The sequence below is a fragment of the Manis pentadactyla genome, chromosome 4 (assembly GCF_030020395.1).
Source record: "Manis pentadactyla isolate mManPen7 chromosome 4, mManPen7.hap1, whole genome shotgun sequence".
Lineage (NCBI taxonomy): Eukaryota > Metazoa > Chordata > Mammalia > Pholidota > Manidae > Manis > Manis pentadactyla.
Window position 1 is genome coordinate 173,272,656 of NC_080022.1, and position 17,782 is coordinate 173,290,437.

At 39.1% G+C, this 17,782-nt stretch overlaps 1 protein-coding gene across 1 annotated transcript in view; it reads right to left on the reverse strand.

Moving 5' to 3' along the window:
- Positions 1-13,866: 13,866 nt before the first annotated feature.
- LOC118923228 (serine/threonine-protein kinase TAO1-like) overlaps positions 13,867-17,782 on the reverse strand; it is a 60,087-nt gene continuing 56,171 nt past the window's right edge. The window contains exon 19 of the mRNA XM_057501572.1: positions 13,867-17,645. Within this exon, the coding sequence (XP_057357555.1) occupies positions 17,319-17,645 (327 nt within the window). The 3' untranslated portion in view covers positions 13,867-17,318. The remainder of the gene's footprint in view (positions 17,646-17,782) is intronic.

The following is a 17,782-nucleotide window of genomic DNA, read 5'->3' on the forward strand; positions in this document are numbered from 1 at the left end:
AAATGGAATCTTAGCCTTAACATACAGTTCCTCCTGTTCTTACTATACTATTTCTATCTCAACATTTTTAGGAAATGTAATCATTATGCTTGTCCCATATCTCTGCCCTACCTCAAATAATTATAGCAAGTAATACTTCCTCATTGTTTCTCCCTATTTTTATTCTTTTCAACATTGGTTTTTACATAGTTGTAGTCAAACTATATATAGAATATTGTGTTATATGTCAAATACACAATATACTTGACCAAAGCAAGCCTGCCCCCCAGGGGACATGTGGCAGCATGTGGGGATGGTTTCAGTTACCAAAACCAAGCAGGAGGGTATGCTGGCCCACTGGTGAAGGTCAAGGAGGCTGTTAAATATCCTGCAGTGTGCAGGACAAACCCCTGGCCCCCATGGAAGCATTGCCTGATCCAAAATGTCAGTGATGCGGCAGTTGAAAAACTCTGTTATACTTTTTGCAACTTATTTTACTTCACATATAGAGTTCAATATTACTGCAGGGTCTTTGAACTAATTTAGTCTATGTGCTAGCTTGTTGGCACATTGTGGGTAGTGAGGGAAACTTAATAATGGATGCATTACAGTCCACTGAGTTAATGTGAAGAAATTTCCACAAGTATTCCCCTATTGTGGAACATTAAGGTTAAGAGATTTTGCTCCTAAAAATAACACTGCAATGAACATTATGAAAGTATCTTGATTTGAATTACTTCCTTCGGGTTAACTCCCAGGTGTGAGATAGTCTGCTGCAGAAAAGGAGACTGTTAATGTTTTGTGAGTAATACCACATGTTTTAGGTTCTTCAGAGCAGGAATTTGCTTTATTTAATGTTTGAATCACTAAAACATAATACAATGCCTTGCATATGCTGTTTCTCAATAAGTGTTAATTAAATATAAATTTTTATCATGCAAAGGAAGTACTCCTCAAGATTCAGTTTACTAAGACTTTAAAAACTAGGATGGTCCTATTTTTCTCCTCTGATCCATGAACTATACTTCATTAATATTAACCAGTTTTCTAATGTTACATTATCCTTATCTTCTTGAAATTCATCCTTCTTGATAATTCATGTTATTCTTATTATATATTGACTGATTGGAGCTGTTATTATTTCATCTAACTCTTGCTCTCCAAAGAGATTGGTTTATAATTTTGTGTGTGTGTACTAACTTTTCTTAGGCATATAAAAAGGGAGGGGTATGGTGGCAAAATGTCCACATAGTTGGAGTGGGGAAATCGCAGAAGAAAGTATGGGAGAAAATCACATGGAGAGGTAAATGTATGGGGAGAAAAAAAGCAATAATCATAGCCTCAACACCTGGCTCCTTTTTCAGGATATATAAAGTAACAGCAGTATTCACAATAGCCAAAAGGTGGAAACACACAGAGGTCCAGCAACAAATAAATGGATAAACAGATGAGGGTATGAGCATACAGTGGAATATTATTCAGCTATAAAAAGGAAGGTAGTACTGATACATCCTATACAATATGGATGAATCTTGGAAGCATGCTAGGTGAAAGAAGCCAGATACAACAGGTCACATATTATATGAAACATCCAAAATAGATAAGCCATAGACAGAAAATATTTTGGTGGTTACCAGAAGGGGAGATGGGGGAGGAACTGCTTAAAACACACAGGGTTTTCTTCTGAAATATTATATATGTTTTATAACTAGATATGGGCAGTCTTACAAAATATCATGAATATACTAAATACTACTGAATTGTTTACTTTAAATGATTAATCATACATTATGTGAATTTTGTTTCTAACAATCCAGTTTGTACATTTTTTTCATTATAGTAAGTGTTTTTTTGTGTCCTACCCAAGAAATATTTGCTGACCCCAAGGTCATGACAATATTCTGTGTTTTCTTCTGCTGTATGAATCTGGATTTTAGGTTTAGGTGACAATTTGAAAAGTGACTCTTTTCAAATTAATTTCTATATATAGCATGATTAAGCATTTATTTATTTTGAATACAGAGAACCAGTTGTAACAGCAGAATTTGTTAAAAAAGTTCCTTTCCTCTTTGAATTAACTTGACTTTTTGGTAGCAAATCAATTGACTGAATATATGTGGGTCTGTTTCCAGATTTTTCTGTGTTCCTTTGCTCTAATCAGCCTGTCCTTATACCAACACCACACTGTATAGATTACTGAATTTACATCTACCAACTTTTTAACCCCCTCAAAATTTTGGCTATTCCAGGTCCTTTACATTCCCATTTAAATTTTAGAACCAGCTAGCTTGTCTGCTTTTTCAGATGAAATTTTATTAGAAGCTGCTGACTGGGATCTCCTACATGAATTACCTACTTCATTGATAGTAGACTGGTCTAAGATGGTTTTGAAAGAAAAAGGTTTTGCTTTATTTCATTCTTTCCTCTCCATTGTTTTAGGTTATAAGGCAAATGCCAGAACATGAGCAGGAAACTCAGCTCAGAGAACAAATGTCTGGCTGTAAGAGAATGCCGCAGCAACATCGGAAACAGCTGGTGACTCTGGAAGATAAGCTAAAGGCTGAGATGGATGAGCATCGCCTCAGATCAGAGAAAGATCTTGAAACTCAGCGTAACAACGTCGCTGCCAAAATGAAGAAACTTATCAAGAAACATCAGGCTGCAATGGAAAAAGAGGTGGTTGACCAGTATTACTAACGTATTTATTCTAACTTGTGACTATTTCAAAATTAACCAAGATGGCATTTTGATGTTAGGATATCTGTTCCCCAGAACTAGCAAATCAATTGGGGAAAGGGAGAAATATTTATCTAATAGGTAAAATATCAAGTGCTGAGTCGGGAACCAGTAGATATGGAATTACGTCCTGATAACTTGATACTTTTATCATGTAACAGTGGTTAAGTCGGGTAGATGAGATTAAACATGACGATGTGAGAGGTGAGACAGAGGCCTCCTCCCAAAACCACATATAATACAAAAATATAGTTAATACAACTAACCCTAAAAGATCAACAGGAAAGAGGGCAGCACCAGACTTCTTACACCTGGAGAAAAGAACAGACCTCAAAAAGGGTAACATACCAAAGCCGTGATCTGGGGGGACCCACGCACTTCTCTCACCCCAGCTCACTGGCAGAAGGAAGAGAAATGGAGGGGGAGAGGGTGGAGGCCTAGGACTGCTGAACACCCAACCCTGGAGATCTGCTGTGGGAGCACAAACCTATATTGCATTGAGCTCTGGAGATTAGTGGGGTTTGAAAGCTAAGACAGGAGGAATACTTGGAGAGTGAGATTCCAGCTGCTTGTGCAAAACAGGGATCCACATCTAGCTGCTCTGGGACCAAAGAAAGGCAGGCATTATGAGAGACTTCCTAACAGTGAGAGGGCTAATAAATGGGCAAGGATTGCACAGGGCTTGCTGCTCAGGAAAAAGGATAGGTAGACAAAATTGTCCAGATGCATGCTGCCCAGCAGGTTGGGAACTTTTCAGGAACTTCAGGCGTTCCATCCCCCTGGCTGGCTACACAGCTCCAAAGCCTTCCACCATGATATGCAGCCTGCTGCACCTTCTGGCCAGCTGGCACTGGCTTGCAAACCAGCTGCCCCTTCCCTGGCATCAGTCCAGCCAAGGGAGGCCCTGCCTACAGCAGCAACAAAGGCAAAGCACAGAGGGTTACACCTGTGTGCTTGGCCCACTGGTCTGTCTGTGGAGAGATGCACAGTAGCTGGGAAGCAGGAATCAGCTCCTCCCAATCCTCAGTCACCAACGTTGCTCCCCTGTGACTGCTGACATTGCTCCATGGGCTAAGCAGCTCCAGAGAGTAGACCTTCTGGGTACTAGAGGGTGCCACATACAAATATGAAATGTCAAAGGAGCCTGGTTCAAACCAAAATCCCCAAAACACCAGAAAAAGGGTCAAGTGAAAATGAAATGAACTCATCAACCTTCCTGAAAGAGATTCCAAAAAAATAATAATAAACATGACCATGGAGGTACAGAAAAACATTCAAGAACTCAGGAAAGAAATCAGCACAGAGATCCATTCATTACGGAGTACAATGGGGGGATTTAAAAGTGGATTAGATATGGTGGAGGAGAGGATAAATGAAAAAGAAAGTGGAGAATAGGAAACGAAGAAGGTGAGGCACAGAAAAAAGGATCTTTAGGAATGAAAGAATATTGAGAGAACTGTGAGACCAATCTAAATGGAACAATATTCATATTAAAGGGGTATCAGAAGAAGAAGAGGGAGAAAAAGGCAAAGTGTCTTTGAGGAGGTAATTGCTGAAAACTTCCCCAATCTGGGGAAGGAGATCGTCTCTCAGGCCGTGGAGGTGCACAGATCTCTCAACACAAGGGAGCCAAGATAGACAACACCAAAACATATAATAATTAAAATGGCAAAGATCAAGGGTAAGGACAGAGTATTAAAAGAAGCCAGAGAGAGAAAAAAGATCACATACAAAGGGAAACCCATCAGGCTATCATCAGACTTCTCAGCAGAAACCTTACAGGCCAGAAGGGAGTGGCATCATGTATTTAATGCAATGAAACAGAAGGGCCTGGAACCAAGATACTCTATCCAGCAAGATAATCATTTAATGTTGAAGGAGAGATCAAACAATTTCCAGATCAGCAAAAGCTGAGAGAATTTACCTCCCACAGACTGTCTCTGCAGTGTATTTTGGAGGACTCCTATAGATGGAAATGTTCCTAAGGCTAAATGGCTGTCACCAGAGGTTTAAAACCACAGTAAAGAAAGCAGAACAATTAATTACTAAGCAAATGCAAAATTAAATCAACTACCTCAATGTAGGTTAAGGGATAGAAAAAGAGTACAGAATATGATACCTAATATATAAAGAATGGAGGAGGAAGAAAAGGCAGAGAAAAAAAATAACAACCTTAAGATTGTGTTTGTAATTGCATACTAAGTGAGTATAGTTAGACTCTTAGATAGTAAGGAAGTTACCCTTGAACCTTTGGTAACCATGAATCTAAAACCTGCAATGGCAATAAGTACATACCTATCGATAATCACCCTAAATGTAAATGGTTTGAATATACTAATCCAAAGACATAGAGTCACTGAATGGATAACAAAACAAGACCTGTCTATATGCTGCCTACAAGAGACTCACTTCAAACCCAATGACTTACACAGACTGAAAGTAAAGGGGTGGAAAATGATATTTCATGCATCTAATAGGGAGAAAAAAGCAGGAATTGCAGTACTTGTATCAGACAAAGTAGACTTCAAAACAAAGAAAGTCACAAGAAACAAAGAAGGACATTACATAATGATAAAGGGGTCAGTCCAACAAGAGGATATAACCATTATAAATATCTATGCACCCAACACAGGAGCACCTACATATGTGAAACAAATACTAAACAGAATTAAAAGAGGAAATAGAATGCAATGCATTCATTTTAGGAGACTTCAACACACCACTCACTCCAAAGTACAGATCAACCAGACAGAAAATAAGTAAGGAGACAGAGGTACTGAACAACACATTAGAACAGATGGACCTAACACATATCTACAGAACACTCCACCCAAAAGCCACGGGATACACATTCTTCTTAGGTGCACATGGAACATTTTCAAGAATAGACCATATACTAGGCCACAAAAAAGAGCCTCAGTAAATTCAAAAATATTGAAATTGAACCAGCTTCTCAGACCACCAAGGTATGAAACTAGAAATAAATTACTCAAAGAAAATGAAACAGCCTACAAACCCATGGAGGCTTAACAACATGCTCCTAAATAATCAATGGATCAAAGACCAAATAAAAACAGATCAAGCAATATATGGAGACAAATGACAACACTAATTCAACACTGCAAAATCTGTGGGATGCAGCGAAGGCCGTGCTAAGAGGGAAGTATATTGCAATACGGGCCTGCCTCAGGAAAGAAGAAAAATCCAATATGAACAGTCTAAACTCACAATTAACAAAACTAGAGAAAGTAGAACAAATGAGGCCCAAAGTCAGTAGAAGGAGGGACATAATAAAGATTAGAGCAGGCCTAAATAATTTGATGAATGGAATCATGACATTATGTAATGTCTCTCTCTACTCCTTGTGATTTTCCTAGCTCTGAAGCTCTGAATATTTCATGTAGTATTTATATAGCCTTCAGCTGTCTTTTGTTTAATATTTTACATTTCCCTTAATGGAAGTCAGATTCTCTTAGCTTTCCTTCATCTAAGTCTCTCTCTCTCTCTCTCTCTCTGTTTTTTGCATTCATTCTACAAGACTTTTGCTTAGATAAAGGATTCTCTTCTGGGTTGGCAGTTCTTACTTTTCCTCACCTTAATCATTCAACATTCTGTGGCCTCCATTGTATTTTATGAGAAATCTGTGATCATTCAAATTTTAGTTTATCTTTGCTTTTTAGCATTATGACATGTCTAGGCCTTATCAGGCCTAACTGTTTGTTACTGATTTTAATTTTAGGCCTTATCAGGCCTAAACTCTTTTGAATTTGCTCTGTTTGGGGCTTGCTGAGCATCTTGAATCTCTAAATTTATGTTTTTGTCAAATCTGGGCTCTTTCCTGCTTTTAGTAAGAATTATTTTCTCTAAAAAAATAAAATTTTCTTTTCCTTTATATAACACCTGTAATGTGAAATTTAGACAGTTTGATACTGTCCCACAAGTTTCTAAGGATGTATTCATTTTTTCCAATGTTTTTTCCTGCCTTTTCTTCAGTGTAGATAATTTCTGCTGCTCTGTTATTTCAAGTTTACACACCCTTCTATCATCTCTGTTGAGTGGTTGAGCCCATGCAATTTCTCTTGTCATTTCTGGTAATTATATTTTTCAGTTCTAAATTTCTCAATGTGGATCTTCTTTTATAGTTTTTATTTTTCTGCTAAGAACTTCAGTCTTTCCAATTATTTCGAGAGTGTTAACCATTACCGCATTTACTATGGTTATAATGGCTGCTTTAAAGTCTTATGTGATAATTCCAACATTAGGCATCTCAAAATAGCCATCTGTCCTTTCTTTCCCTTGAGAATTTGTCACATTCTCCAGTGGTGTGTGTGTGTGTTGTTTGTTTTAGCATGTGCAGTAAATTTTGGATTTTATTTTGGTCATTTTGAATATGATATTGTCATTTCTGAGTCATGTTTGCATCTTCTGGAGAAGGTTGATTTGTTTGTTTTAGCAGACAGCAACCAGTGTAGATGACACGTTCTGTCTCACTTTCTGTGGGTGGTGGTTCTAATACCAGTTCTACTTTCAAAACTTTCCCTGTGCTCTTTATATTTGCCCTGTGCTATGTCTCTCAGTGATAGTCTAGGACTTAGGCAGTAGTATATATCATACATTATTAGTTCTCTTTCTCATAGCCTTTGCTATGCTTTCTGAGTCTATTTTAAACAAACACAAGTTGTTATTTGTATTACTTTATACCCAGAATAGGGATGTCTTTTCCAGTTGTTTCTTCTCCATGATCTCCCCCATTCTCTTCAGTTTCCAGTGGCCTTTTCCCAGTTACTTTGATCAGAAAGACACAGATGCCTTTAGACTTCTGCATTGTACAGTTCCCCCGTAACTGGGGCTGTCCTTGTATAAAGTGCAGAAAGAAGAGAGAAAAGGAAGAAAAAACATAATGGCAATTCTCCTCATACTGTTTGGGCAACAGAGGCCCTGTTTCTAGCTTTTCTGGCCTGAGAGAAAGGTTTTTCTCACAGGGTTTTTCTGTTTCTCTGGCACTGCAAGCCTAGGGCTAAGAGGAAAAAGAGTAGGAAAAAAACCCAGCATATTTCCTCACCATCTCCAGATCACAGGGTCCCCTTTGGCATAGAAGAAGGGGACTCCTTTTAAGGGTTTTCTTGTCATCAGCACTATCAAAATAGTTACTCAGGCAACTCTTAAGTCAAAGACAGGAGATAGAGGAAAACGGAATCAGAAAACTCATGACTACACCCATTATACTTCAGGTTTGGACTTCTCCCAATTATTTATATTACCTGTTTATGGAATGTTGATATGCTTTGGCCATTTATATATTGGTGGATTAGGTACTTTCTGAGTGATTTGAATGCTATGTATATATTTAAGGAATATTAACCCTTAATTAACCCTTAATCTGGATGTTTCCGTTCTTGTGTTTGATTCAAATTTTTTGACATAGAAATTTTAAAAAATGCCTTAGTCTCTTGTGGATTAAAAAAAATTTGCTAATAGCCATTTGGGTAGTCTCCCTAATTAGAATATGTGTTGTGGTTTTAAAAATATTCTGTTTTATTTTTCTCAAATTTAGAACAAAATTTCTTAAAATTATGAGTGATTGCTACAAAAATTCGGTATTACAGATGTCTAGGCTAACAGGTAATGCTCTTCACAGCCATACTTACTTTAAGAGAGAAATATTAGCATTTCATACAGATCCTTCCATACTTTGTTCATAAGTTTGCACTATATATATGTGTGTGTATATATATATATATAAAATTTAGGTATGCCTTACATGCAGTAAATGCATGTACAGTTGGAGTTTTGAAAAGTGTACACTTGTATAATTCACTATCCCAATAATATGTAGAACATTCTTTCATCCTGTGAAGTTCCTGTGGTTCCTGTTGTTCTCACATCCCCTTTTCTGCCCCCTACTAGCCCCAGACAACCATAGATCTATCACTTTAGACAAATTTTGCCTGTTAGAGAATTTAGGGAAATTGTATAGTATGTACAATTTTGTTTCTGGATTTGGCTGAACATAATGCTTTCCATAGTAACCTGTGCTGCTGCCACGTATCAGTACTCTACTCCTTGTTATTATGATGCATAGTATTTCATTGTGTGAATATACCATAATTCTATAATACATTAATTTATTGATAGATATTTGTATTATTTGCAGTTTTTGGCCATTGTGAATACAGCTGCTGTGTACTAGTTCCTGTGTGCCAGTGTTATAATTTCTTTTGAGTAAATGATAACTAGTAAGGACTTACTCTATCCTAGTAAATGTTTATTTAACTTGATAAGCATCTGTTAAAGAGTTTTCCAAAATAGTTGTACTGTTTTACACTCCCATCAGCAATGTAATGAGTTTCAGTTCCCCACCTGGCACATTTATCATTTTTTTTTTCTATTTTATTTTTATTATTTTTTGGTATCATTAATATACACTCACAGGAACAACATTGCGGTTGCTATACTGCCTTCCCCGTGGCCCCCACCCACCACATTATGTGTGGTAATCATAATGCTCCTTTTCCCCCCCATCCCTCCCTTCCCACCCATCCTCCCCAGTCCCTTTCCCTTTGGTGACTGTTAGTCCATTCTTGGTAACTTGTGATCTGAAGACGACCATTAGGCCAAATGGCTTCTCTTCCCTTGTATGAGTGAGATTTTGTAAATCTGAATATAAAAGAGGGAAAAGTTAGTCAATGTGACTATAAGGAGGGCTACCAGAATTCAGTAGAAATTATAAATGCACAATAAAGGAAGAGTTCTCAGCTTCAATTTCTTTTTCTAGACAGTGTTCAATAAAATTAGTTTTTCACAAAGAAGCATTTCCAATGCAGACCTATTGTAATGATTTCATAAAAGTTCAGACAACATAACCAGACACACAGCAAAATAGACTTCAATCAGTAGTCCCTGTGCACTAGAGGCAAGTCTGCTAAATGTACAGCACACTCTTCATCCTTTTAAGGAATCTGAGCATGGGAAACTTCCAGCTCTTACCAACTTAGAGGGCCTTTTCAAAGGCATTGCTACAAACTGGTGGGAGCCCGATCATGTTAGATGAGGAAAAACAGAATAGCGAATTTGTTTTTCTTTAATAATGATCTGTATTTTGGTAAGCAGCTCCAAGATGGCAGCCCAAGATGTGACTTTTCCCTTAGAGGAAGAAGTTTATCTAAAGAACAGAAACCTCCTTACATCACTAATAGGGATTCATACTTATATACTTAAACATATTATTTCCTGAATTGAATACACACTAGACACTTTACATTGGGAGAATGGGACAAAAATATGCAGGACATATAAAATTCCTAGGAAAGGGCTGCTGTGTTGGGCCAAATCTGTGCTTATATAGTAGTGGCTCAGAAGGGGCAGAAGGTGCATGAAGAACTATTAGCAAGCAAGGAGAGGCAGCTAGAGGGAGAAAACCCCATGGCAATACCATATCCCTCTCTCCCAGTGGCCATTGTCTGTTGATTTTAGTTTAGGAGAACCTTAGATGCCATAACAGTAATTCCTTTCTTGGCTATTTTGGTCCTTAGCAAAATTAATAGTTATTAGTATTAATGGAGTAGAGAAAGTACAAGGATCAACGGCATCACTAAGAAAAATGTATAGATAGCACACATGAAGACCATGTGATTGGTTATCATCTTTGCAGAGGAATCACCACCAGTGTTTTTCAATTTCCATGGTTCATTTCTCTCTGCATCACTTATTTTTTACTGTATCACGACACAGACCCATGGACACACTAACTGGCTCCATCCCCAGTACTTTTTACTGCCTTGCATCTTATGGATCCACATTTTACCCAGCTTTCTTTCCACCCACACAAGTGCTAAGAGGGTATTAAAAAAGAAAAGATAGCATCTAATGACCATCTTTTCATAAATATCAACCCAGAGTACTCACTCTTAAGAAACACATGCATTCTTGCCTTAACTGAGGTCTGAAATAACCAAGTGACAGAACCTTAAGTGCCCTGATGGAAATGTACAGTATGAGATACATCCACCTATCTACACACACGTATAGGCACTCATGTGTACATACAATATATACATACAGATGATAATAGCTATACCAAAAATGTGCATACTTAGCAGCTTTTTAAAAAGCCAGTGGATCATGGTATAATACAATTTATCTCCACTAGTGAATGGCACAAATGGAGAAATGCAAAAGAGGTGTTTCAAGTACAATAAAGTCATATTTCACAGGTGAAAATGAAAATAAAGAGTATTATTCCAGTGTCCAACACAATGTACTCTATGAAAGTTTAAAATGCCAGACATTTAGTACTTAAAGCAGAAAGTTACTAAAGTCTGCCTTATGGTCTGAAAAAGACACTCATAACAGAGTTTTTGGTTTTTGAAAAGGTGGTGAGGAAACAGGCGGGAGTGGGAAGGAGTGTCAAGGACGGTTTCTTAGTGTGCTGAGTGGTGTTTACCTGATGTCCAGGCGGCTGAACATCATGATGGTTATGCTAAAAAGTTCAATTTACTGGTAAATCCTTGGCTTAGAGTACTAAGCATATTATACCTGTGGGTGTGGCTTTAAATGCAGGACTAGTCATCTCCAGGTATAGAGATCACTGAAAAGAATGGCAGTTCTGAATAAAAATAATATAAATACATTTTCCAGCTAACCTTATGTATCAATGAAAATACCTGTAGATACTGTAATTTGGGGATACAGCTGATTTTAATAAATGGAGAAAAAAATATGTATGAAAGGAAGGGAACCCAATTAAGGAATATCTCAAGGTATGAGGTTTTACATTTTCAAAATGTTAACTTAGAAAAAGGGAGAGATAGTGAACACAGGAAACTTTTTACTGCCAAGTTCTGGATACCAGATATAGCATTTACAAATTTCTGATATGCTGGACAAATTTCCCATATTTTTTTTTTCTTAAACACATATATATTAAGTGAACACCAGCACTGGGGAGGAGGTAGTATTAGTTAATCAAAGGTTGACATTTGTACACTGATTGAGAAAGTGCCTGCTTCTCTCTTTAGGATCTTTCAAAATCCTTCAAATTTTCCTGCTTTTACTCTTTGACGATTCCTACCATGATTGAGATGCCTCAGAAGTTAATCTTACAAACACACACAAACCAATCTGAACGATTAATCTGAATTAATTTGAATCTTTTTGCAAGCTATATATATTTTATTTATTTTATTTTATTTTTTTGCAAACTATATATATTTTAATTCAAATTAACTTAATGGAACAATCCAGGTATAGTGATGTAAAACTGGTTGCCACACAATTCAATCAGATCTGCGTGGCAAAAACAAAGCCCTCCTGGACAGACATTTGGAGTCAGTGTTTAATCACGATTTCACAAGTACATACAGTCTGCATGAACTCAGTAGTTCAGTTTGACTAATTTAAGTCCATTTCGATTTTAGAGTTTTATATGCAAAACTGATCTGCTTCAGCAGTGTAAAGGAGCCAGACCTAGTAAGAATTTTTTAAAAGGTATCAAATTCCATTATATTTTTGGACATTTTATAAATCCTAAAGCTTGGTCCTATCACTTTCCTCTAAACATGTAGATATCTCAATTTGTCTGAGATACTGTACAATATTTGAATGCAGAAGAGCTACTGAAATAATTAAAAGTCCCTTTCAGTAGAATCAAGTACATGTTATGTCCACCTAAAAACTGGTGATCCCAACCATGGCCAAGAGGGTGACGGACCAGAGTGCTACATGAAACACTGCTTATGATTGTGTGTGAATTCTACTGTGATCTTGGTTTTAAAAATATTTACACTGAAATATTAATTTTTCTCCCAGTTCCCATTAAATGAATGCTAGAAAGTCCTAAAGGGGTGGATTCAGGCAGACTGGACTGACGTACCTGGAGAAGACTTAAATTGGTTGAGAAAACCAAGATTTCAGTGGTGATTAGTCTGGTCTAGGTGGAGAGCATCACTGAGAGGGCCTTGGAGAATCCTGCCTTGGAGCCCTCTGGGAACAGCAGGAATCTGTCAGCAGCAGGGCTCCTGGTTCTTCAAGACAACTGGGGAGAGGGCAGGACAGTAACCTAAAGGAACTTGGAGAGCTCACTGGGAAGGACATTTTTTCCCTTCAGGTCATACTCATGGCTCCCACCCATCTGCAGCTCAGTCTCCACAGTGGCAGTGGGACCCCAAGTCACATCTGACTGTCAGCATCGGGTGGATCCTTCATTACAAAACAAAACAAAATAAAACAAAACACACCCCTCTCTGGAAAAAAGAAGTTAGCTTTCGTCAAGAGAATTCCTGACCACCATAACTCACTTTATTTTTTTTTTAGTTTGCCAAACTTGCTGGTTCCTTTTCAGTAGTACTTTAGCACCAAGGCTTTAGAACTAGAAGTTTGTAAAGTATTGCAGCAACAAAAACAGCAATCAACAACAATAAAAAAAAAAAAAAGAAGAGGACCTGCACATGCAGCAAAACCTACAGTGGTGCTGAGGGTTAGTCAGCAGCTGGTAAAGTCACAGGCTCAGTGACTCCTGGCTCACTATGGCAACTAAGCATTTAAATAACGGGCTATTCTACTTGTAAACAGGAAACCCCATAAACCAAAAGGGGTAATCGAATTATGTCTAAGTAGTGTGATGAGAATTCCACGAGATGGTGGTCTGTAAATATGGCATCATTCAAATACCTCTGGCCTTTAATTTGTATTGGCTATATGTCTTTGTTTTTGTATAAGCAAAGTAAAAGTACTGTTTGGGGTCTTGGAATTTAACAGAGCTTAGCTCAGCTAGGATGACATATCACAGCATAAGCAACAAAACGTCAGGATATATATAGGCTTCATCTCCTTACTCTGCTACTGAACATACCCATCATATGAGCTTTCAGGGGCCCCTCTCACCCTTTTTGTCTTCCCCTTTGGAGGCTCACAGGTTTGATGACGCAATTTCCCCAAAACTTGTGATCTCCTGAAGCACCTCCATCTCACCATACCACAAAGAAGGCACAACTGAATGGACCGAAAAAAAAAAAAAAATCGCTGACAAGCTTGCAGCATTCAGAAAAAGAATTAGGTTGTCTTCTACTCTCTGAAAGAGTCAATGCAACCCTTTAGTGTTCATGGATTTCCACTTGTTTCCTACTCCAAATGAGGCCAATTTAATAAACAAAAGTCAGACAAAATACATTTATTTAATAAACAAAATACATTGGTGAGGGGATACAGGGGTGTTTCCATAGTAACTTGTTTTAGCATATGCTGCCTGCTGTGAGTGGCTCATAAGAACCTGGGGTATACAGAGAAAGGCCTTAGATCTTTTCACAAATTTCTTAGGATAGAGTTGTCCAAAAGTGATGACTCAAGCCATGTTGCTGAATTGTTTTTGCAGTTTTCAGAAAATACCCCCTATCTAACCAGTTTCTTTTTACCACATGCACTATATGTGTGCATGTGTGTGCATATTTGATAAACACACATACACACCAATTCCCCTTTACATAAAATTTCCCCAAAAGTTAAAAACAAAACAAAACACAAAACTTGACAGCTAAATACTATGACATCCCAATTAGTAAACACAAGACAGAACGCTTGACAAAAATGAATAAAGTATCCCACATGCCTCAGCTTCCACAGGGTAGCACCCACGCGAGGAGGCTGCTTGTGGTGACGTCTGCAGGGAGTTTCCTTTGGTGGACTGTCCCAGCGGAATGGCCATTCTCAATTATTTTGATTTGGTTGTTGATCCATTGATGATTTAGGAGCGTGTTGTTAAGCCTCCATGTGTTTGTGAGCCTTTTTGCTTTCTTTGTGCAATTTATTCCTAGTTTTATGCCTTTGTGGTCTGAGAAGTTGGTTGGTAGAATTTCAGTCTTTTTGAATTTACTGAGGCTCTTTTTGTGGCCTAGTATGTGGTGTATTTTGGAGAATGTTCCATGTGCACTTGAGAAGAATGTGTATCCTGTTGCTTTTGGGTGTAGAGTTCTGTAGATGTCTATTAGGTCCATCTGTTCTAGTGTGTTGTTCAGTGCCTCTGTGTCTTATTTCCTGTCTGGTGGATCTGTCCTTTTGAGTGAGTGGTGTGTTGAAGTCTCCTAAAATGAATGCACTGCATTCTATTTCCTCCTTTAATTCTGTTAGTATTTGTTTCACATATGTTGGTGCTCCTGTGTTGGGTGCATAGATATTTATAATGGTTATATTCTCTTGTTGGACTGAGCCCTTTATCATTATATAATGTCCTTCTTTATCTCTTGTGACTTTCTTTGTTTGAAGTCTATTTTGTCTGATACTAGTACTGCAACACCTCCTTGTTTGCATGAAATATCTTTCTCCATCCCTTGACTTTTAGTCTGTGCATGTCTTTGGGTTTGAGGTGAGTCTCTTGTAAGCAGCATATAGATGGGTCTTGCTTTTTTATCCATTCTATTACTCTGTGTCTTTTGATTGGTGCATTCAGTCCATTTACACTTACGGTGATTATTGAAAGATATGTACTTATTGCCATTGCAGGCTTTAGGTTTTGGTTACCAAAGGTTCAAGGTTAGCTTCTTTACTATCTTACTGTCTAACTTCACTCACTTATTAAGCTATCATAAACACAGTCTGATGATTCTTTCTCTCCCTTCTTATTCCTCCTCCTCCATTCTTTGTATGTTAGGTGTTTTTTTTCTTGTGTGTGTGTGTGTGTGTGTGTGTGTGTGTGTGTGTGTGTGTGCTCTTTTGTGTTTCCTTCGACTGCTTTTGTGGGTAGTTGATTTTATTTTTTGCCTTTAGTTAGTAATTGATTGGTCCACTTTCTTTGCTGTGATTTTATTTTCTCTGGTGACATCTGTTTAGCCTTAGGAGTGCTTCCATCTAGAGCAGTCCCTCTAAAATACCCTGTAGAGGTGGTTTGTGGGAGGCAAATTCCCTCAACTTTTGCTTGTCTGGGAATTGTTTAATCCCTCCTTCATATTTAAATGATAATCATGCTGGATACAGTATCCTTCATTCAAGGCCCTTCTGTTTCATTGCATTAAATATATCGTACCATTCTCTTCTGGCCTGTAAGTTTTCTGTTGAGAAGTCTGATGATAACCTGAAGGGTTTTCCTTTGTAGTTGACCTTTTTTCTCTCTCTGGCTGCCCTTAATACTCTGTCCTTGTCCTTCATCTTTGCCATTTTAATTTTTATGTGTCTTGGTCTTGTCCTCCTTGAGTCCCTTGTGTTGGGAGTTCTGTGTGCTTCCATGGTCTGAGAGGCTATTTCCTTCCCCAGTTTGGGGAAGTTTTCAGCAATTATTTCTTCAAAGACACTTTTTATCCCTTTTTCTCTCTCTTCTTCTGGTACCCCTATAATGTGGACATTGTCCCGTTTTGATTGGTCACACAGTTCTCTTAATATTCTTTCACTCCTGGAGATCCTTTTATCTCTCTCTGTGTCAGCTTCTCTGCATTCCTGTTCATTGATTTCTATCCCATTAATGGCCTCTTGCATCTCGTCCATTCCTCTTTTAAGTCGTTCCAGAGATTGTTTTATTTCTGTATTCTCCCTCCTTAGCTCTTGCATATTTCTCTGCAAGTCCATCAGCATGGTTATGACCTTTATTTTGAATTCTTTTTCAGGAAGATTGGTCAAATCTTATCTCCTCAGATTCCCTCTCAGGGGAGGATGTCTGGGTTAGTCTGGTCTGTGTCAAATTCTTCTGCCTTTTCATGGTGATAGAGGTAGTCGTAGGCAGTCGGCATGTGTGCCAGCTGGGAGATCAAAGTCCCTTTCCACTTGCTCCTGGCCTTCCTTTCCTGGGAGAACGGTGACCCCTAGTGGCTTTTGCTGGGCAGCTGCGTGCAGACAGGGTCTCTGATTCTTGCCCCGCTACTGTGGAGTAGGCTCCTCACGGTTGCTGTGGGCGTGGCCACTTTTAGGCCGCTACTCTGCTCTGGTGGGGCCGAGCCAGGGGGGGAGTGGGCGGGAGGCTGTTTATCACTGTGGGGGGCCGCCGAGCTACGTTGTCACCCAGGGGGTCGGGGCGCCTGGAGTTCCCGGGGATTCCCAGCTGCTGGGCTGTTTGCCGGGATGCCTCCATCCAGCTGTGAGGTCCCTGTCCCTTTAAGACCTTCAAAAAGCACACGCTTTTCTTTTGTCCCAGGTGCGCCGGCTACGGGGACCCGCTCGCAGGTTTTACTGTTCAGTTTCCCTAGTATCCAGCACACCACGCACTGTGTGTCCATGCTCTGGTGCGGATGGCTAGGGCTGGGTATTTAGCAGTCCTGGGCTCCCTCTCCCTCCCCGTTCTGACTCCTCTCCTCCCGCTGGGAGCTGCTCGGGTCCCGCCAGGCCACGGCTTGTATCTTATCCCCTTCGTGAGGCACTGGGTTCTTGCAGATGTAGACGTAGCCTGGCTATTGTACTGTATCTTCTGGTCTCTGTTTTAGGAATGGTTGTATTTGTTGTATTTTAAAAAATATATATGTTTTTGGGAGGAGATTGCTGTCCTACTCACGCCGCCATCTTGGCTCCTCCTCGCCATTCTCAATTATTAAGTCACGTGTAAGACATGTGTGACCCATTGGACATTTGTCAAATGACACTGGTGCTTCTGTTCATGCCCTGTTCCGTCCATCCCCCGGCAGCTGTCCGCCTCAGAACCCGAAGGCTATTGCGAACTCCCATACTGCTACCTCGGGGTACCCCATGCATTGGCTCAGAAGGGTGACCTGCATGGCTGGGGACCCATCTTGTATTGGATGGCCCCAGGCTTGTGTTAGGCCACGTATGGGATGCGCCCTGTGAGGAGCTCTGGGGGAGCTGTGGCTGAATGCCTCAGGGGCAAGGTTAGAAAGGTCGTTTCTAAAACCTAGTCCCTCGCTTTCAGATTGGAAAGCTTTCATCTCTTTCGTTCGCCGCTCCAGCAGGCTTCGTATTCTTTCACTGCACTCATTCTGAAATGTCGATATCTCTTCTTCCATCTGTTGTGGGTTGGTGGGGGGAAGCAAAAAGAAAGCTCATTTATTTTAAAAAATCTATAAACTACAGAAACAATAATTATTCTGGTTTAAAGTGAATCATAAAAATGTCCACTCTGGCTGTTTTAAAGGATGTACAT